Source organism: Chiloscyllium punctatum, chromosome 19 (assembly GCF_047496795.1).
Source record: "Chiloscyllium punctatum isolate Juve2018m chromosome 19, sChiPun1.3, whole genome shotgun sequence".
NCBI classification, from domain to species: domain Eukaryota; kingdom Metazoa; phylum Chordata; class Chondrichthyes; order Orectolobiformes; family Hemiscylliidae; genus Chiloscyllium; species Chiloscyllium punctatum.
In genome coordinates this window covers 47,473,914-47,496,298 of record NC_092757.1, presented here as the reverse complement: position 1 = coordinate 47,496,298, position 22,385 = coordinate 47,473,914, and the positions used below count along the sequence as shown (strand labels likewise).

General features: G+C 45.1%; 1 protein-coding gene across 1 annotated transcript in view; it reads right to left on the bottom strand.

The window, feature by feature from the left end:
* Window positions 1–22,385, bottom strand: part of LOC140491320 (sphingosine-1-phosphate transporter SPNS2-like) — a 96,143-nt gene that overhangs the window by 34,359 nt on the left and 39,399 nt on the right. The window contains exon 3 of the mRNA XM_072589332.1: window positions 11,215–11,351. Coding sequence (XP_072445433.1) covers window positions 11,215–11,351 — 137 coding nt within the window. The remainder of the gene's footprint in view (window positions 1–11,214; window positions 11,352–22,385) is intronic.

Here is a 22,385-nt window from a genome sequence, read left to right as displayed (position 1 = left end):
CATCTGTCGTCCTCCCTGGGTTTCAGCCAAGACTCTTAGGCAGAACCTCCTTAAAGAGATGATAATTAACGGGCCACACTGTCTATTCTGCCTGCATTTGGATAAAGTCACAACTTGGGAAATTGTGTTCTTTTACACAAATTGCACCCCTTTCTGCCAATTTCAGCACAACATTTATTTTGTTCCAAATCTTAAATTCTTGGCATTTTAGACCTAGATTTTGAAAGCTTTTCTAGAAAAGACATTCAGTGAGTTTAAGAATTTAGATAAGACCTGAAGAAGTGTCATAATGGACTCTAAATGTTAACTCTGTTTCACTCTCTGCAGATGCTGCCAGACCTGCTGCGTTTCTCCAGCATTCTCTGTGTTTGTTTCAGATTTCTAGCACCCACAGTGTTTTTCTTTTATTGAAGAATTTAGATGTTCTCTTAACTAGATAGACAGTTACAGGAAGGATATTATTAAGCTAGAGAGGGTTCAGAAGAGATTCACCAGGATGTTGCCAGGTATGGAAGGTTTGAGTAATAAAGGTAGGCTGGCTAAACTGGAACTTTTATCAGTGGAGCGCAGGAGGTTGACCTTATAGAGGTTTATAAAATAATAAGGGGCAAAGATAGAGTTAGTGGTAGGTGCATTTTCCCTCGGATGGAGGATTTCAAGACTAGGGAGCACGCTTGTAAGGTGAAAGGAGAGAGAGGTTTAAAAAATGCATGAGGGGCAAATTGTTTACACAGAGGTTGGTTCGCTTATGGGATAAACTGCCTGAGGAAGTGGTGGATGGGGGACAACTGCAACATCTAAAAGATGTACATGAATAGGAAAGGTTTGGAGGGCTATGGGCCAGGAGCAGGCAGGCGGGACTAGTTTAGTTTGGAATTATGTTCGTCATGGACTGATTAGGTGTCTATTTCCATGCTGTGTGACACTACACTTCTAAGAGACTGTAGAAAGGACACAGACTTGCAGTAATTAGCATAAGAACACGGTGACTTTTATTGCTTTTTGGTTAGATGGTTGGTTTGGGTATTGTGGGCTGGACCACCATTTATCGCCCATCCCAATTGCTCTGTAGAAGATGGTGGTATGCTGCCTTTTGTGACCTACAGGATATGGGTACACCCACAGTGCTGTTTGGATTTTGACCCAGCGACAGTGAAGAAACAGCAAAATATTTCCATGTCAGGATGTTGAATGGCTCCTCTCAGGGGGTGGTGTTCCCATGTATCATGTCCTTCTAGACGGATGTGGTCGTGGGTTTGGAAGGTGCTGTCTAAGGAGTCTTGCTAAATCTCTGCGGTTCACCTTGTTGCTGATACACACTGCTGACACTGTCGTTCCATGACGGAGGGAGTGAATGCTGGATGGGCTGTCAGTTGAGAGGGCTACTTTGTCCCAAATAGTTCCTCAGGTGACAAAAAAAAAACAAATTACAATGATCTGGGATGACGGTGTGGTGATAACTAAAAATAGCAAATTGATGTACACTCAAAAAGGTAAGATCTGCAGAGGAACTATCAGGGGAGAGGGACTAACTGGACAGCTCCTGCATAGAACTGGTACAGACGTGATGGGCTGAACGGCCTCCGTCAGTGCTCAGTGATTCTGTGAAAGCAGCCAAGAAATTAAAAGTGGTTATGAGATTCAGTCCTTATTAAAGTTACGGTAAAAAATCAATCAAAGGAGTTAATCCTTACATCAGTACTGATTCTTTCTCTGGTGTGTTAAAATCCCCACAGATGACGTTAAACTATAATTAGATTCATTTGCCTAGATCTGCATGTGTCAGGAACACTCCTGCTCATATAATTTTGTGCAAAGGAGGAGCTTGCAGATTAAGAATACAGTTCACAATCCTCCAAAAGGATATTTGTAGAGGATGTGGCAGGTTCTTTTTCTCATTAGGATTTGCTAATATGTCGTTGGTGCAATTTTCTGATGTGACTGACGACACTGTTCACGCCTGTGTAGCTTTATGCAGTTTATAGAAATTTAGGAAACTGGAGCAGCAGCAATAGGCCATTCGGCCCCTTCAAGCCTACACAGCCATTCAACAAAATCACGGCTGACCTTCTACCTCAACGCCACTTTCCAACACAGTGTGAAAGATTTGTCAAACCATTTTATCAGATGAAGTATTGGACTCTCAGGATTTGGGGCTGAGTATCTCCTTTGTCCTAAAAGGAAGTTGGACTCTTCACGACTCGACTGCACAGCCACTGTCACACAGTCCGAGTTCATTCAGTACATGGTCTGACTAAATGGTGGCCCTGTGACTTTGAGCTCCTTGCCCTTAACGTTTACCAAATTGTTTCCTGGTACAGCAAGATTGACAATATGAGGAGAGATTGAGTCGGTTAGGATCATATTCTCTGGTGTTTAGAAGATTGAGGGGGATCTCATAGAAATCTATAAACCGCAAACAGGACTAGGCAGGTTAGGCAGGCAGGCAGGCAGGCAGAACCGTGGGTTGTAGTTTAAGGATAAGGGGTAAACCTTGTAAGATAGATGTGGAGAAATTTGTTCCTCTGGAGAGTCGTGGGCCTGTGGAATTAACTACCACAGGAAGTAGGTGAAGGGCTTTTGCCCGAAACGTCGATTTCGCTGCTTGTTGGATGCTCCCTGAACTGCTGTGCTCTTCCAGCACCACTAATCCAGTACCACAGGAAGTGTTGAGGCCAAAACATTATGTATTTTCAAGAAGGAGATAGATATAGCTGAAGGGATCAAAGGGAATGGGGGAGGGTGGGATTAGGGTAATGAGCTTGAATGGCAGAGCAGTATTGAGGGGTTGAACGGCTTACTCCTAATCCTACCTTCTAAGTTAAAGAATGAGGAAAAGACCATTCATGCCATTAATTCTATCCTTTTATGAATGCATGCACTGGGGACATTTTATTGATGACCAGGCCCTAGTGGGCAGGAATTCTGATTGTGCTTGTACCCTGAGTGCCTGCTGATCGAGGGCCAAACTAGCACCTACTGATTGCTTCCGTGGAGGGTAAGACTGAGGGAATTAGTTGCAAATCAATGAAGGAGTTATCCAGAATAGGTAGATCATTCTGACAAGAGCAGAAATAAAAGTAATATACTACAGATGTTGGAAATCTGAAATGGAAAATAGAACCTCAGCAGGTCAGACAATGTCTGCGAAGAGAGAAACAGAGTTAAGTGTTGAGTCTGACATGACTCTTCCACTGAATGGCTTAAAAGTTCCAAAGAAGAATCATTCTGAACAAAGCATTAACTTTGTTTAAAACTCCACAGAACTGCTGAGTTCTCCAGCACTTTCTGTCTCTGATTAAGAATGTTATAACATACATTCATGTAGCACTTTTACCAGAGTAAAACCTTTCAAGGTTCTCCACAGATATATTATCAGACAAAATTTGACACCAAGTCACATGACAGATATTAATCATGACTTGGAGAAGCTGGTGTTGGACTGGGGTGGACAAAGTTAAAAATCATACAACACCAAGTTATAGTCCAACAGGTTTAATTGGAAGCACTAGCTTTCGGAGCGACACTCCTTCATCAGGTGGTTGTGAACAATTATCTGATGAAGGAGCGTTGCTCTGAAAGCTAGTGTGCTTCCAATTAAATCTGTTGGACTATGACCTGGTGTTGTGTGATTTTTAAGATAGATGTTAAGATAAGATGATCCGGAATGGTAGGTTAGGGAATAATGGATTTTAGCAGACGCCAACTGGTCGGAAGAGCGGGAGAGACGTGGAGAGGTGTAAGGAAGGAATTCCAGAGTCCTGGAACCTCAGCACTGGAAGGTGCCGTAGCGGTGATGAAGAGATTAAAGCCAATAAACTGGAACTAGGACATCTTAGAGGGAGTAGGGTTAGAGGAGGGCACAACATAAGGAGGGGCAAGGTCATAGCGAGCTTCAGATAAAGAGAGCAAATGTTACAAGCTAAGCATTAGCAGACAGGAAGATCAGCGTGGTGTGAATATTAACAACATCATTCAATTTTCAAGATGTAAAACGCAATGCAGCAAGTATAACAGCTGCATTAACCTGTACAAACACTTGTAAGGATTAAGTTCATGGAGCAGAACCCTTCCCTATGCATTTGGCCCAGTTTTCTAATATTAGATACCAAGACTCAGACGCTGGATTACAGGAGTTGAGCTGAGGCACATTGGGAATGACTTAATAATTGCCTCAGGGACCAAACAGTTCACACACATTAAATACCGATGGACCAGACTGACGTTGAACAATCAACAGCCAGAACATTACAGCAGCTCACCTTGACAGTTGGGTGATTTGAAAAAAAAAAGATATTTCAGACAAAGCAAAAGAAAAGCCTACATCCAGCTCAGCTCTGACTCAGAGCTCCGTCTGAAGACACAATCTGGCAAAATACCATTGCAAGGTTTGAGGAATAAAATGGGCATTTGAGGTTAGCGTGGCAGTCTTCCAAGAAAGAACGGGTTCATGATTTATTTATGACCGGACTCACCATTTAATGCATACGCCAGATAATTAACACAGACACACGGGCTGAAGATAATTCTTGTACTACCTTACGGATTTAAAATGCACAGTTGGTAATTTGAGGGATGAGGAACAGTTTGCACATTCTCCCTGCGTCTGCGTGGTTTTCCTCCGGGTGCTCCCCACAATGCAAAGATGTGCAGGCTCAGTGGGTTAGCCATGAGAAATGCAGGAATTCAGGGTAGGGGTGTGGGTGTGGGTGGGCTGTTGTTTGGCGTGTCAGTCTAGACTCGATGGGTTGAATGGCCTGCTTTCCACACTGTAGGGATTCTATCGCAATCGAGAACACTGATGAAATGTACTGCCTGAGAGATTGCAGCTGTGGCTCTTGGAAGATTATCTGAAGAGAAAAGATTTGCAACAAAGGAAAAGGGCTGGGAATGGGGCTTGCAGAGAGCTGGCATGGGTACGATGGGCCAAGTGGTCTCATTTTTTGCCTTAACCATTTCTTGATGAGTAGCGTGTAGAAAAAATATCTAATTACTCTCTCTGCACTGCCACCTACAGATCGGTGATGCCTGTACACCAGGACATCCCAAATCCACTGTCTTCAATGACCCATCCCAAAATTCCTGGGCACTTCCTGCCTCACCTTGTGAAAGATCTACGTCAACAGCACACATTACAATTTGTTTCTGCTTTGTCCTGTAATGTTTTCAGTCTCGATGTTCGCTCTGTCCTGAAGTTCTCAGCTGCCCTCCAATCCCTTGCCCTGACTCAGAGTCAGGGTTTTTCACTTGATCGCTCACCAGTCTACGGACTGACTTCCATTTCTTTAACAATCGGAAAAATCGCAGGCTGCCAACCACAGAAACCTCGACTCAATGTCCCATCATGGTAATGGTCAGCGAGTCTACTTGAGTATTATAGAATAGAATAACAGGATCCCTACAATGTGGAAAGAGGCTATTTGGCCTATCAAGTCTGCACTGACCTTCTGGAGAGTGTGGTCATTGGTGAGTCAGCCCCCTGAGTTGTGGGCCTCTGTGATCACAGACAACCAGGATGGTTAAACTTCCTGCGTCGCCTCATCTAACTGAGCACCTCATGGGCGAGTGCTGCTAATCATCTTCCCAGAGAGCAGCAGAGGCTGAATCCGTGAGTACACTCAAGGCTAAGCTCAACTTCTGATCAATGGGGGAGTCAAGGTCATGGGAAGGGCAGGCAGGAAAGTTGACTCCATTTTCCAGGAAGTTCTCATCAAATGGTGGAGCAGGCTTGAGGGGCAGAGTGGCCTATTCCCAGCTCTGATTGTTGGAAAAGAGCATCTTGTTGGGTGTCTTTGCTTTCTCTTTTCAGAGGAGGCTAAGGCCTGCCTCTGAATCTGATGTTCACATCCCAGAAACCCCATCACGACATCTTGATTCCTGCGTGAGAGTAGCTCTGAAGCCAGCATCTGACCGCTATCACGTTGCTGGCTGTGGGATCTCTCTGTGCACAGTTTGGCGACAGTGTTTCTGACATCACCATGACTGCATTTCAAAACTACAGTTTGTCATTGGCTGTAAAAAGCTTTGGGACCTGATAAGAGGCGCTAAACAATCGCAATTCTTTCTTGACAATGTTGTTATCCAGAATAAGGTTGGATTCAATTTAATCTCTTTATAGCTTGAAGGCAAAACCTAATTACACCTAATTATAGTTTTTACCTGCCCAGCTTGTCATGGAGTCTCCTGGAAATAAAGATGAATCTCTCAGGCTCTGCCGAGAGTGGAACCAGAGGAGAAATTGTCGGGGCAGTGAGAAAAATACCAAGAAGGGAAAATAAATGCGGTTTGACTAACAGTCAAGCTCCAGATGGAGATTATTCACATGAGGAAGAGGGACACTTCAATGTTGGGCATATCAGCTAACCACTGGGTGATAACATATGGAACGTGGGAGTGAAGGGAATGGGTGGAAACTTCTAGCAATGTGTTCGACGATGGTCATTCTAACAGATGAGAGACTCAACAAACAATCAAGTTTTTCAATGTATAATTTCAGTTACATCACACTGTAAACTTTTGCTATAAATTCTGCGGCTTACAATTGTGTACTGCACAACCACCTGATGAAGGAGCGGTGCTCCAAAAGGTAGTGCTTCCAATTAAACCTGTTGGACTATAACCTGGTGTTGTTTGATTTTTAACTGTGTTCGATCAGAGTTACAAATGCACTACATATTCCATTATTCTCAATCCGCTATTCAGTTTATCAGCCCTATTTATCTGCTATGGATTCCTCCTGATACTCTTAGCTCTAGCTCATGATTACTGCTGGGTATGGTGAGGGTAGGAGTGGGTGGGGATTAGGGCCCATTGTTCAAACCCAGAACTGAGAGACCATTGCACAGGACTGTTTCCACGGGGAGATGTTGGCACAGTGATGAAGCTAATCCTGTGGGAACAAGGTTTCAAATCCCACAACAGCAACTCGTGGAATTAAATTCAACTAATAAATGTGAACTTAAAAGCTAGACTCATTCATGTGACATAGGAACAGGAGAGGGTCATTCAGCCCATTGAGACTGCCCTGTTATTTAATACGAATGTGACTGATTAAGAATTTATCAATGCCTTTTACCTACCCCATCCCCATAATCCTGTGCGCCCCACATAATCAGAAATCTATCAATCCCCACCTTAAGACTGACCTTCCACAACCCTCTGTGGCAAAGAATTCCAAAGATTTATAACCTTCTGAGTAAAATAATTTCTCCTCATGCTTTCCTTTACTGGTCAGGGCATCAAGTATAGGAGTTGGGAGGTCATGTTGCAGCTGTACAGCACATTGGGTTAGGCCACTTTTGGAGTACTGTGTGTAATTCAGCTCCCCTTCTATGGGAAGGATGCTGTGAAAGGTGAAAGGGTTCACAAAAGATTTACAAGAATGATGCCAGGGTTGGAGGGTTTGAGCTATAGGGAGAGGCTGAGCAGGCTGGGGCTGTTTTCCCTGGAGTGTCGGAGGCTGAGGGGTGGGTGACCTTATACAGGTTTATAAGATCATGAGAGGCATGGATAGGGTAAATAGGCAAGGTCCTTTTCCCTGGGATGGTGGGGGAGAGGGTTATGCTAAGCCAACTAGATTGGTTTAGCATATTTCGTTGGCATGGACAAGTTGGATCAAACGGTCTTTACAAGGAAAGGTTGAGGGACTTGAGGCTGTTTTCGTTAGAGAGAAGATGGTTGAGAGGTGACTCGATTGAGACATATAAGATAATCAGAGGGTTAGATCGGGTGATCAGTGAGAGCCTTTTTCTGAGGATGGTGATGGCTAGCACAAGGAGGCATAGCTTCAAATTGAAGGGTGATAGAAATAGGACAGACGTCAGAGGTAGTTTCTTTACCCAGAGAGTAGTAGGGGCATGGAATGCCCTGCCTGCAACAAGTAGTAGACTCACCAACTTTACAAGCATTTAAATGGTCACTGGATAGGTATATGGGCGAGAATGGAAGAGTGTCGATAAGCTGGGCTTCAGATTGGTTTCACAGGTCGCCACAACATCGAGGGCCGAAGGGTCTGTACTGCACTATAATGTTCCATGTTCTATGTTCTATGTCTGTTTCTGTGCCGAATGTCTCTATGACTCTCTGACTCAGGCCTAACTGGAATCCCTCTTGCTTTTTAACTGTGATGCCCTGGTTTTAAACTCCCCAATCAGGAGAAACATCTTCCTACAACTACTCTCTCTTTAAATGTCAATGATCTCTCAGTCTTCAAAACTCTAGGGAATACAGGCCCAGTTTGCCCCATCTCTCTTCATGGAACAATTATTATTTAAAGTTGGCCCATCTGGTTCACTCATGTTCTTTAGGGTCTCATTGTCCTTATCTGGTCTGGTCCACATGTGGCTCCAGACCCACAGCAGTACAATTGAGTGTTAACCGCCCTCCCGAGTAGACGAGTCACTTAAGGGCAATTAGGAGTGGGCAATAAATGCCATCCTTGCCGGCGATGCCCACATCACACGAGGGAGTAAAGGTGAAGCCCTCATTTGGAATGGGGGCTAAATTAGAGGGATATGGGCCAAGTGCTAGCAAATGGAACTAGATTGGTTTAGCATATCTGGTCGGCATGGACGAGTTGGACCAAGCGATCTTTATGAGAAAAGGTTGAGGGACTTGAGGAGGCTGTTTTCGTTAGAGAGAAGTTTGAGAGATGACTTGATTGAGACATAAATTAAATCATAGGTTTCCCAATTAGAACTGAAAACATTCTCAATCCTCAAAGAGAGCAGAAAATGTGTGGAATGTATCAAATGGAAACAGAGACCGACTTCAACATTGCTTCCCTTAGAGAATGAGTGTCTCTTTCTCTGCAGTGGGATGTTATTAGCTACTGTTCTGCTATTGGGATGTCTTGGGTGGGCTCTTAATTGTGAGGGGTGGGGCTGATCATTCATTGCCTTTTCACAATTCAAACACAACATTCCTCTGATGTAGGAAGAGCTTGTTGATGTCTGAAAAGAATTTCAAAGTTCAGGCTGCTGCGCCCTATATCTTTCATGAAAATCAAAAGGGAGACAGGGATTTTCTGATATTGAGTCTGATAGCTTAATCCTTCAGCCCCTCCTCTCCTCCATCTCCCCCGCTCCCCACCCCCCCCCCCACACCCACTCCCCATGTTCTACTTGATCGTCCCATTTCCTGTGCAATTAGCTCACCCAATTCAAGCTGAGGCAATTGTCACCAGACTGCCAACAGAAACAATCCCTCCCTCCTCATTCTTGTGGTTTGGTTGAAAAATGATTGGGAATAGTTTGTGGTTTTGTTCAAACGTTCACAGATCGATGCAGGGGGAGTAAAAGAAAAGTCACTTGAATATGTACAGGCAGAGAATGCGCAAAAGATTTGTGTTTCTCCCTGCGCTTAGGGTGAGTTACGTGGGCTGAGGGCTGCTCTTTCGAGAGGTGAATAGGCCCCACCATTTCGTGCACTTCAATATCCTGCATGGTCCACTCAAAATAATTTGACGCTTTGGTTTCACTTCCTGTCAAAGTGGCTGAGGTAACAGAAGGTAAGTGCGGTCCAACTGACCAATGACACGTACTTCAAACTGGAGGTCCCAGTCTGACCAGTACATTCATTTCCAAGTGTTACCGGTGTTTTATTTTCATGTATCCAGACCAGGATGTCACCCATCCAGAACTGAGGTGGCAACTGGAGCCCCAATTTGTATCATAGGATCTCAATTTCCCAACTAAAGCTGAGCCTGTTATCTGAATGAGGGATGCGCTTGACACCTAATGTAGGCCTCTTTCAAAATGGAGTTGGTAGCATCACTGAGTGACTCAATGTTTGGCCTTTCTTAGCCCATTACAGGGGAATTAAGACAGTCAGATGGAACCTCAACGGGGTATATTGCAGTGACTTTTGTTACATGGTTAAACATAGCAGCCATTCTGTGAAGTTCTTAGGACAAAGACAGCTATCTCTGCTTCAGCCGTTAAAGATGGGTCCTTTGTGACCTCTCCCTAACACACCTTCTCTGCTGGTACTGATGTGCACTGTAGTCTCAACGTGGATTGAATTCACAATACAATTTTCAGTTGGCTCCAATTTGCACAGCACCATCCCACAAATCTCAGTGGAATGAAGGGGAACTTTATCTCAGGGTATGAATCACGTGAGGAATTATGGTTGGAACATCAGGAAGCAATGGCTTTAATTACCAAAGTTTAACCTGAACGACGGTGATTTGACTTTTTTTAAAAAATTACTTATGGCATACGTGTATCACTGGCCATTTATTGTCCATCCCTAGTTGCCCCCTTGAGAAGGTGGTAGTGAACTGCCTTCTTGAATCGCTGCAGTCCATGTGCTGTAGGTAGACCTGCAATGCCCTAAGGAGGAAATTCCAGGATTTTGACCCAGTGACACTGAAGGAACAGCAATATATTTCCAAATCAGGATGGTGAGTGATTTGATGGTGAATTTGCAAATGGTGGTGTTCCCATGTATCTGCTGCCCTTGTCCTTCTAAATAGAAGTGGTCATGGGATTGTAAGGTTCTGGATTAGTGGTGCTGGAAGAGCACAGCAGTTCAGGCAGCATCCAAGGAGCAGTAAAATCGACGTTTCGGGCAAAAACCCTTCATCAGGAATTCATCAGCCCTGATGAAGGGCTTTTGCCCGAAACGTCAATTTTACTGCTCCTCGGATGCTGCCTGAACTGCTGTGCTCTTCCAGCACCACTAATCCAGAATCTGGTTCCCAGCATCTGCAGTCATTGTTTTTAACCTATGGGCTTGTAAGGTGCTGTGTGAGGATCTTTGGTGAATTTCTGCAGTGATCTTGTAGATAATACACACTGCTGCTACTGAGCACCAATAGTGGAGGGATTGAATGTTTGTCGATGTGGTGCCAATCAAGTGGGGGCTGTTTTGTCCTGGATGGTGTCAAGCTTCCTGAGTGTTGTTGGAGCTGCACCATCTAGGTAAATGGGGAGTATTCCATCACGCTCCTGATATGTGCCTTGTGGATAGGCTTTGAGGAGTTGGGAGGGGAGTTGCTTACTGCAGTATTCCTAGCCTCTGACCTGGCCTCCGTCCCAGAGGCCAAGGAGTCAACATCTTTGCAGGGAGAGTGGCCAGGGCGTGGACGAGGCAGGGGGAGCAAGAAATGCAATGACCAGCTCTGCTGGTAGTGAGGCCCTTCCCGTGCCACCCAATGTGATGGCCTGTCCTTTCATGGGTAGAGGGGGCAAGTGAGCCTCTATAACTCACCGGCTTAGTGATGAAGGAGCTGATCAGGGTGACTGCTGACCAGAAAAAGATCCCACAGCTCAGAATTAACTTCCTGTTGAAGCGGTCGCCAAGGAAACCAAAGATCGGGGTGGCCACCATGAAGCTGCAGATGAAAACTAGGGAGAGAGAGAAAGAGAAAACCAGCAAATAAGTTATCCAGCTTTCACTCTGGCAATGTTATTCATATAAACACTGTATAAATTCCAGATCAATTTCCAGTCAGTGTGTAGCACTGATAATATACTAAATGTCTTGTAGTGTTGTAATGGATGTCACTGTTAGGTCTAGAGCTCCACAATCTGATCACTGACTGGATTTATTTTGCTGCTAGCACCCCATGAAACTCCTAAATCATCGCCATGTTAAACCAAGGCCTCAGAGGGCTGAGAAAGAGCCCACAATCTAGCAGGGGACATCTTCCCTGGGGTCCATCTTTTAACCATGCAATCACCCAGGCAGGTTTTGTCCAGGGTGCCTAAGTGGTACAATATCTCAAAGGTCCTAAGCACCTCCAACAGCTTCCTCAATGCTACCCCAGACTTGGGCACACAACCTTCTAGTTCAGATGTGGACGTGCTACCCACTGAGCTATAGCTGATCCTTACTGAGCCCAATCATGGACGACTCTGACTGCCCAGCAATTGACCGGCTTGGTTACACTGTGTTTCTTTAATATTTATTCATGGGACATGGGTAATAGTGACCAGGCCAGCATTTATCACCCAAAGGGCAGTTATTTGTAACCACCTTGCTGTGAGCCTGGATTCACATGTAGGCCAGACTCGGTCAGGATATTAGATTTCCTTAGATGGGTTTTTATGACAATCAACACCAGTAGATGATTTACAATTCAAATTCCACCATCTGCCATCGTGGGATTCAAACCCATGTCCCCAACCTGGGACTCTTTCCAGTGACAGTACCACTGCTCCCCAGTCCTCAACACGTTAAACCAGTTTCTGCCCGAATTTGTTTTTCAGGAAGGCTGCAGGTGGATTTCAGTGGGATTTAATAACTTTTCCCCTTTGTGATCTTTTTCCTAAATGAGACTCTGCTGAACCGGTCCAGTTATCCTGAAAAATAAAACAACTTCATCTGGCATCTTGAAGCTGCAAATTCTAAATGCACAAGAGAAGTCAAGCAGGAAAAGCTCTGCCTGATTCAATGAGAACTAACGTTCACCACAATATGCCTGCAGGCATCATCCTTACTGTACACAAGATTGTCTAATTACCCTGAGTGTGAGAGAGAGTGTGTGTGAGAGCCAGTGTGTACTCACGTCTGTGTGTGTGTGTGTGTGTGAGAGCCAGTGTGTACTCAAGTCTATGTGTGTGTGTGTGTGTGTGTGTGTGAGTCAGTCCGTGTAGGAGTGTGTGTGTGTGAGTCAGTGCGTGTAGGAGTGTGCGTATGAGTTTGGAGAAGTATTTATGGGACTGTGTATGAGTTTGTATGAATGTGTATAAGTATGTGAGATTATATAGTTTATCAATTAGCTACAGCGTGTGAATGAAAAGTCCTTCGTTTGCTGCCCGATAATACAATAATTCAAAGTCTCCAAATATAGAGGATTGAATTTCTGACTCCCTCCTCAAGTGGTGTTTCATCGTAAGGGATCATTGTTTCTCATTGACAACACAATTTACAAAAGCTACAGTATGTCCCTGTTGGGTTGTGGTAATGTAAATCTGAGGATGACAGGATGGCTCTGACAGGGGGAGAGCCCAGTTTGACATCCCTGGCTCTGTATCATCCAGCCAAAAGGAATCTCTAAAAATAGAGCAGGCTTGGGTTGCTTATCTCCATGAGGACACTGTGTAATGAGTGTCTTTCAAGAAAGAGACACATCTCATTTATAACGCTGGAAAACAGCTTGCAGATCGTGACCCAACTCCAGTTCCCTGATGTGTTACTGCCTTGGAACTGCAGGAAGCATATCATTCCCTATAATAGAGAGATGCACAGTTTTCTAACGGAGGTCCGATATTCCAGTGCAGTGAGGGAGCAGCTCCCTTTAACAAAACTATCACTCCCCCAGTATAGCCTACCCTCTGGCTTCATCGTTGCCTTGATATTGTGGCTTTCATGACCTCAGGATGTCCCAGCGAGGATCTCTGACAACGTTGCATTGTTGTGATGTAGGTCATATCCCAGCAACATGTGCACAGCAAGCTCCCATAAGCAGCTGTCTGATAAATAATAAGCTCATCTGTTTTGTTCGGTGCTGTTGGTTGAGAGATAAAGCCTGCCACCATCTTCATCACAATGCCCCACCCTCACTCCTCTGAAGATGGCACTGGCCTCAGTTTAATTACTCTTCTGAAAGAAGGAGTCTCCCACAATGCAGCACTCCCTCAGTATGTGCTCAGGTCTTTGGAGTGAAGCCTAAAGCCAAAGCTCTTGATTGACATAAACAGTATCCATCCAAAGTCAACTCGATGAATATTCTGAGAAAAGGGTGCAGTGGAAGGAGTGAGATTAAAGTATTCTGGTAAGTAGATCAAATTGAAAACCCTAACAACAGCATTAAAAACAATTTTGCAGCATACATTTACTCTAAACAATACTTTAGTTGACTGGATGTTTACCTGGGAGGAAGTCTATTGTGTAGCCATTCTATCTTAACTGCCTCTGCTCTGCCATCATTAACATACTGACTGAAGGTGATTCTTTATTTGACCCCAGCCTCAAGAGCAGTTTTTGGGTGAGAGAGGGCAGTGTTGCAGATTCCCTTTCTGCGAAGGCATTTTACTGGACATTACTCCAAATAGCCTGGCTCTGATTTTAAGGTTATGACCTTCCCAGCTATCTAAACTGCACAACCACAGGAGACATAGGATCACATCCTTACAGCGTGGAAACAGGCCATTTGGCCCAACAAGTCCACACTGACCCTCCAAAGAGTAACCCATCCCCCGACCCTATTACTGTACATTTTACCCCTGACTAATGCACTTAACCTACACATCCCTGAACATTATGGGCAATTTAGCATGGCTAATTCACCTAATCTGCACAGCTTTGGGCTGTGGGAGGGAACCAGAGCACCCGAAGGAAACCTACACAGACACAGGGAGAATGTGCAAACTCCACACAGACAGTCGCCCAAGGCTGGAATTGAACCTAGGTCCCTGACACTATGAGGCAGCAGTGGTAACCACTGAGCCACCATGTTGCCTTCTCTCCCCAGTTTCACCCTCTCTCCCCAGTCAAATTCCTTAATAGTTTTAGACATCTCAGTGTCAGAGATTAGATAATCATTTCAACACCTAGATCACTCATTAATCTATACTCAAGAGGATACAAGCTGAAGACCAGGCAGGAGGCTAGGAAATCTACAGGACTAATGTCTTTATCTAACTCCATCTCCATTGAATGGTGATCACAATGAAGTGTGGATATACAAAGGAATCTGGATGTTCTTGTACACCATTCAATGAAAGGAGACAGGCAGGTGAAGCACACAATTAGGAAGGAAATGGTATCTTGGGTTTCATTACAAAACGATCTGAGTTCAGAATTAGAAATGTCTTACTGTAGTTATACAAGAACAAAAACAGAAATTGCTGGCAAAACTCAACGGGTATGGCAGTATGTGTGGGAATAAGCAGAGTTAATGCTTCAAGTCCAGTGACTCTTCATCAGAGTCATCAAAAGGCAAAAGGATCACTGGATCTAAAATGTTCACTCTGCTCTTTTCGCCACTGATGCTGCCAGGCCTGCTGAATTTCACCAGCTCTTTCTGTAATGGCTTCAGACTTCCAGCATCTGCTTTATTGCAGTGATACAGGGCCTTGGTGGGACCACATTTGGGAGCATGGTGTGCAGTTTTGGTCTCCTTACCTAAGAGAGGGAGTACAGTGGAGGTTCACTAAATAATACTGGGGATGGCAGGATTGTCCCATATGAACAGATTGATTCAACTGGGCCCATATTCACAGGAGTTTAGGAGGATGAGCAGGGATCTGATTGAAACACAAAGTTTTAACAGGGTTAGTCAGACTAGATGGTGGGAGGATGTTTCCCCTGGTTGTGCAGACTAGAACCAAGGGATTTCAGGATGCATGGAAGACCACTTAGGACTGAAGTAAGGAAACATTCCTTCACTCAGAAGATGGTGAAGATTCGCTAACACAGGAGAATATGGATGGGAGGTCACTGAATATATACGGGGTGGCACGGTGGATCAGTGGTTAGCACTGCTGCCTCACAGGGCCAGGGACCTGGTTCAATTCCAGGTAATTCTCGGGCAACCATCTAAGTGGAGTTTGCGTATTCTCCCCGTGTCTGTGTGGGTTTCCTCCCACAGTAGAAAGATATACAGGTTAGGTGGATTGGCCATGCTAACTTGCCCCATAGTGTTCAAGGGTGTGTAGGTTAGGTCAGGGGTAAATATAGGATAATATGGTAGCGGAATGGATCTGAGTGGGTTACTCTTCTGAGGGTCGGTGTGGACTTGTTGGGCCGAAGGGCCTGTTTCCACACTGTAGGCATTCTATGAACAAGAAAGAGATAGATACATTTCTATATCATAAAGGCATTAACGGTTATGAGTAGAAAGTGGGCCAGGCATTGAGATACACAATCACACCATAGTTCATAGTTTCTACATTTAACTTGTATAGAAAATGACACAGCCTTCCCCACTCAGTGGTTTGCAGGCAACTAAACTAATGATTCCAGGACCGTGGTCTTGGGTGAAATGAGAAGCCAGTTTAGAAGGGGATAGCAGCACACGTTCTCCACACAATGTGTTGGGCAGAGATAGAGAGATTCTTGATCAGCAAGGCTGGGGGTGTAAAAATGATCAAGAATGTCGGGGAGCCAGGTTAGCCATGACTTGGCTGAATGACAGAACAAGGGGCTGAATAGCCTACTCCTGCTTCTAATTCCATCTGTTTATATCTGTGTTAGCGGATGACTGCCTTTAACCAGAACCTGAACTCTCCAATATCATAAGTTACCTGCTGACACTGAGACTCATTGTTATGTGAAGCCAGGAATGTTACGTTCCAAAGTAAAGTGAACAGGCAGTAGTTGGGATGATGGATGAGGAAACACGTACGTGGCACATGGAGTTGAGTACGTGCTGATTTGATTCTGGTCTATTCATGAGTGACAACCTTGACCCATTACCCGTTTCATTATTCCACACACATGGCTGGAAGAGAGTTGAAGGGGGAGATCTGTTATAGCCCGATAAAGACGACTTTCTTTAAATACATCAGTTAAATGATCAGATCTTGCTCCCGATATATAATGGGGCAGCGGAGTCGGTGCAAAACAGGAAGCACACTCTGTAACTTTCGCCGAGGTTTCCTTCCTGTGTTTACTCTTTGCTGGCATTTCAGAACAATTTACAGGAAGGTAACAAAAGATTAACGGCTGACACCAATGAATAAAGTCTGGCTGTTTTGGTGTGTCCATCCATTTGCTGTGACGCTCAATAATAATCAAAATGTGAGTGACATCTCATTGTGATCCCTTCAGCCTCTGTTAGAGAGGTCACCCAAAAGCTAGGGCTCATCAGTCAGTCAGTCTGAGTGTTTGTGTATGTGTGTCTATGGGTGTGTTTATATCTGTGTGTGTGTGTGTGTGTTTGTTTATGTGTGTTTTTGTGTATATGTGTCTGTCTGTGTGTTTATGTCTGTGTGTGTTTTTGTAGGTGTGTGTTTATGTCTGTCTGTGTGTTTGTGTGCGTGTGTGTTTATATTTGTGTGTGTAAATGTGTGAATGTGTATGTGTTTGAGACAAGGGCAGGCTGTTTCTGTCTTATCTCTGGGATATTAGCTGGAAACAGGACTGAGAGGCTTCAAGTAGTTGGAGAGACTGGGGAAGCAGATCTGGACACTGATCAGTGTTGAAAATGGCGAAGAGTTTCTCTCAAAATCACCGAATGAATCTACTGTGAGCAAATCCAACGAGGTTTTGCTCTTGCAAGTTGAGCGCCCAACGTCCTACCACTGGGTGTAAACCAGGGTTGAAGCTATTGACTACTAACTGTCCACGCCATCGGTTGTGGAGGCTGGAGGGGGGTGGTGGGGCGAAGATTGTCCACGGGCTGTCTCAAAATCTGACCAAGCCAGGAGCAACAAAAAACAGTGGGATCCACGCAGTCAATATCCTCACTCGATTCAGATGCTCCCCTCACAACCAAGATCCCCAGAGGAGAAGGGATTGAACAGTGCCTCAAGTTGTTATAACATGGGATGCACAGTCTCAACGGTTGATGGAAGGAGATTCAATGCAAACTTTCAAAAAGGAATTTAGTAATTAATTGAAAAATAAATCTTTGCAATGAAAGGGCAGAGGAGGAGGGAGGAATTGGTATGATAGACTGCCAACAGGTTCAGTCAAAAATGATAGAACACCACAAAGGCTGGGGGAAGATGGGCGACTAAAGTAGTCAGGGTTGCCAAGATGGCCGATTGGGTCAAGTCGAGAATTTACACAGGCATTGCCAAGTTGCAAAGGTAGATCTTTTCCAAAGAGTTACAGTGACTTTGCCAGAAGTGAGACACTTGTGTCATAAAGAATCATGACTGCTACTCTTCCAGAAGGAAGAAAGTAATAAGACGTATAAGTTACACATTCTCGTCTTACCCATTTTGTATATTTCAAAGTGAAGCTCCATTAAGACCAGTAGGTTCATTTCCAAGAATGATTGGTTCTTTATTTTCTATTCCCCTTGTGGATTAGATACTCATTCAGCATGGTGTCTTTGGAAGACATGTCTTTATTTCATTCTCAGGAGTGTCCATTGGTCCTTCAGCTTGGGCGAGTGAATCTTGGGCTGCAGACAGATATCATCACTGCCCGTTCTCTGTCTGCTCTCCCTTTCACTGATCACACAGCTCAACACAAACAGCCTAGGAGAAAGCTGCAACCCAGCTCTGCTGAAATTGTACATTACTGTTCCCAGTCCCTGGAACTGAAGGAGGGTTGTTTGTTTTTCAAACAAATTACACAATGACTTTACTTTATTGTGACTTGAGGCTGCTAATTTTGAAATTAAAACAAAACGCCCAACAAAGCGATTATAATTTAATTGGTTAGCAATTTACTGTAATCCCATTGTCTTGGTGTCAAAAATCTAGCCTCCGTGTTCGAAGTTTGTTGGTTCAAATCCCCACCTCCAGAGACATAGGGGGATGAGGACTACTCTGGATTGACTCTCCAGCGCGGTACAGAGGTCATGTCACACTGTCAGCAGTGCTGTCTTTGCAGCAAGATGTGGAAGGAAAGGATTCCATGACACAATCTTGAAGGAGCGCAGGGGAATGTAACTCCCTCTACACTGTGTCCCAACTAACATTCATCCCTCAACTGATACACACACACACACAGTGAAATGAATTGGTCATTTATTATATTGTCATTTGCAGGAACGGACTGTGCATAAATTGGCTGTCACGCTTTTATGACTATACTTCAAAAGTATCTCATGGTCTGCAAAACAATTCAGGGTGCCAGAAGGTGGTGAGAGTCTGTGCGTATAGTAAAACGTTGACGTTCCTCTCTCTCAATTGTGGGAAAGCGTACCCACTTCATTAAAGCAGGCTGTGCGCTATGAGTAATCTATCAGTAACCTGATGGCTACATCACTTCTAAAGGCTGCTTTGACACTCCTGCGTCACGAGAAAGTATTAATAGGTGCCTCTGACCCACTCACTGCACTTGCTGGCTACTGTGGTGTGCCTGAAAGGGTCTGGCAGCTCACTATATTTTACTGAGCTATCACCAAGGTAAGGAAGGGCCTGGTTGTGGTGATCACAGTCAAGAAACTCTCAGTCCCTTTTCAACCAACTGAAGTCACCAGCCAAGCTGAGGAATTTTCTAGAAAAGGGGAATTCCATGCACGTGTTGACTTTATCAAACTTGCTTGTGAGCAGATCCTTCCCAATGTTTAGCTGGGTTTCAGGAAGTGTAGGTCCCCAGGGTCTATCGGCAGAGGATGTAGCCATTATTCCCCATGAAATACCAGGCATTTTGTGAAGACAAATAACATCCTTTTTAACTGGAATGTGCCGGCTGTGTGTCAAAAAAAGCACTAAAAGTGCGGCAGTCAGTGTTTTATTAGTAGGAATCTATCATCACTTGTTCCATGAATACAGTTGGATAATAACCACTCCCCCACCCCCCCAAGTCTGTTGGAAAGACTCGCAATGGACTGTTCCTCCAACCTTGGTTGGCCATGGGCTGGAATTTCCCACCAGGCAGTGGGGAGATTGGATACTTCCAGGGAGGGCTTTCATTCGGAGACAGTAAGGAAGTCAGAATCAATAGATGTGAAGATGGAAGAGCACAGCAGGTCAGACAGCACCCGAGGAGCAGTAAGTCAATGTTTCGGGTTGGAACACTTTGTCAGGACTTTCTCTCGTACTGAAGCAATTAACCCTCCATCCTTGGGCTGTCTGGGTAGTAAAATGGAGCTCACAAGACCAAAATGACAGCAAAAAGATTTCTAACCTCAACAGTGAACAGAATCAACCGCATAAACCGAATTGAAATTCTGCAACGTGGGAATGGGAGGTGACTGCGATAGTACCGGGCATTGCATTGTGTTTAAACTCAGTGAGAAGGTCGAGTCCGAAATTCAAACTTCAACACATCAGCATTTAAGGGCACTCCCTGAGATCCAGCATTATCTCCAAGCCAAGGCCTCTGGGCCCCTCAGCCGCATCTGTACAACACAAGCGCTGAATCAAACACTGACGATTAGCTCAAGTGGAATCCCAGGAAAGGGAGGGGAACACTTGCGGGTTGGGGTGGGGGGAAGGGTATGTTCAAGGCGAATCAACACACTTGGATTTTGCAAAATGTAATGAAATCCAGTTTCGAAATACTTGTATCCCATGCCCCCCCTAAGACCGTGTGAGACAATGTGCTAAATTGCCCATAGTGCTCAGGGATGTATAGGTGCATTAGTCAGAGGACATGTAGAGTAATAAGGTAGGGGAATGGGTCTGGGTGGGTTACTCTTCAGAGGGTCAGTGTGGACTTGTTGGGCCAAATGGCCTATTTCCACACAGTAGGTTTTCTATGATACCTTCTATGATCTACTGGACAACATTTTGCAGTTCAATTTCAACTTCCCCGTGTTTGTTTTTTGTTTATGAGCCTATCTTTGGTTGGAAAGCATTGTTCAATTAACGTCATCAAGTTGACTTTTGGAATTGCTGACAGTGTACTACTTGAAGGATTGGAGATGACATTACTTCAGATCAGGCTGACCATGCAATCTCAGTAACCCATTCCCGCCCTCTCTCCATACCCCTTGATCCTTTTGGCCACAAGGGCAATGTCCAACTCCCTCTTGAATATATTTAACCATAACCCTGACAGCTTCCTGTGGGAGAGAATTCCACAGGTCCACAACTCTGAGTGAAGGAATTCTTCCTCATCTCGATCCTGAATGGCTTACCCCTTATTATTACATGTGACCCCTAGTTCTGGACTTCCCCAATATCGAGAACATTCTTCCCACATCTAGTCTGTCCAGTCCCATCAGGATTTTATATGTTTCTATGAAATCACGCCTCAGTTTTCTAAATTCCAGTGAATGCAAGCCCAGTCAATCCAGTCTTTCCTCATATGTTAGTTCTGCCATCCCGTGAATCGGTCTGGTGAACATTCACTGGACTCCCTCAATAGCAAGAATGTCCTTCCTCAGATTAAGAGACCAAAACTGCACACAATACTCAAGGAGTGACCTCACCAAGGCCCTGTATAACTGCAGCAAGACATCCCTACACCTATACTCAAATCCTGCCCCTGCATGCCAACCTTCAGCGACTGTTCCACCATGACACCCAGGTCTCGTTGCACCTCACGTCTTCCTAAACTGCCACCGTTCAGACAATAATCTGCCTTCCTGTTTTTGTGATCAAAGTGGATATCAGACTCAAAATGTTAACTCTGTTTCTCTCTCTCTCTCTCTGGATACTGGTTGAGCAGCTGAATTTCTCCAACACCCAGTTTGCTAACGGCTCTGAAACAGCCATGGAAAGTATTTCCCAAGCACAAAATCTTTGCTCTCAGAATAGGAAAACGATGTGGGCAGGACATTTTAAAAATGAGAAAGCAGTAAACCTGCTCCAGCTGAAAGAAGCTGCTCGCTATCATAATTGTGGTGAAATCAGGAACAAATTCCCAGCTATTGATCTGTGTCACTGACATAAACACAATGAATGACAATCTGGCCAGCGTAATTCAGACAGGAGTGCAGAGCGGGAATGGGAGGAATTAAAAGACAAGGTCAAGCTGGAATTTGTCAAAGCGATAGATTTACGATGAATAGCAACGACAACAGAACTGACCTGTGCTGCAAGTTGAATATGGATATTTTCTTGACCCGGCAATGGAGGGACAAGGGGATCAATGACTTGCTGGGTCTACACTGTGCGAGATAGTGTGTGTTTAAACAAAAGGGAACACTCCTGGGCCAGGTCTGGTTAGTGGGAAGACTTGAACAAAGAACTTTCTCATAGATGGTGCTGATGCAGACTGCACAGCAGAAGAGCATTTTGAGAAGTCGGACATGGCCATTAGGCCACTCTAGTCTCCATGGCAGGTACAGGTGACTCCCTACCTGCAGCAGCTTTTACCTTAATGTGCCCTAATGACTGCCATTACCCTGTTATTATCATTACAGCCAGGGGATAAATCCATCAACAGATAGGTGTGTGCAACGGGTTTCCAAACACCGATCCATTTTGGCTGATTTAATGTGACATCTTGATAGAAGCCTGAAGACACCAGCACTGAATCATCTCATTTAGAGAGAGGGACAGAGGCGCCGTCTCGCCCCGAGAGGGACAGACGCGCCGTCACTCCCCGAGAGGGACAGACGCGCCGCCTCGCCCCAAGAGGGACAGAGGCGCCGTCTCACCCCGAGAGGGACAGACGCGCCGTCACTCCCCGAGAGGGACAGACGCGCCGTCACTCCCCGAGAGGGACAGACGCGCCGTCACTCCCCGAGAGGGACAGACGCGCCGCCTCGCCCCGAGAGGGACAGACGCGCCGCCTCGCCCCGAGAGGGACAGAGGCGCCGTCTCGCCCCGAGAGGGACAGAGGCGCCGCCTCACCCCGAGAGGGACAGACGCGCCGTCACTCCCCGAGAGGGACAGACGCGCCGTCACTCCCCAAGAGGG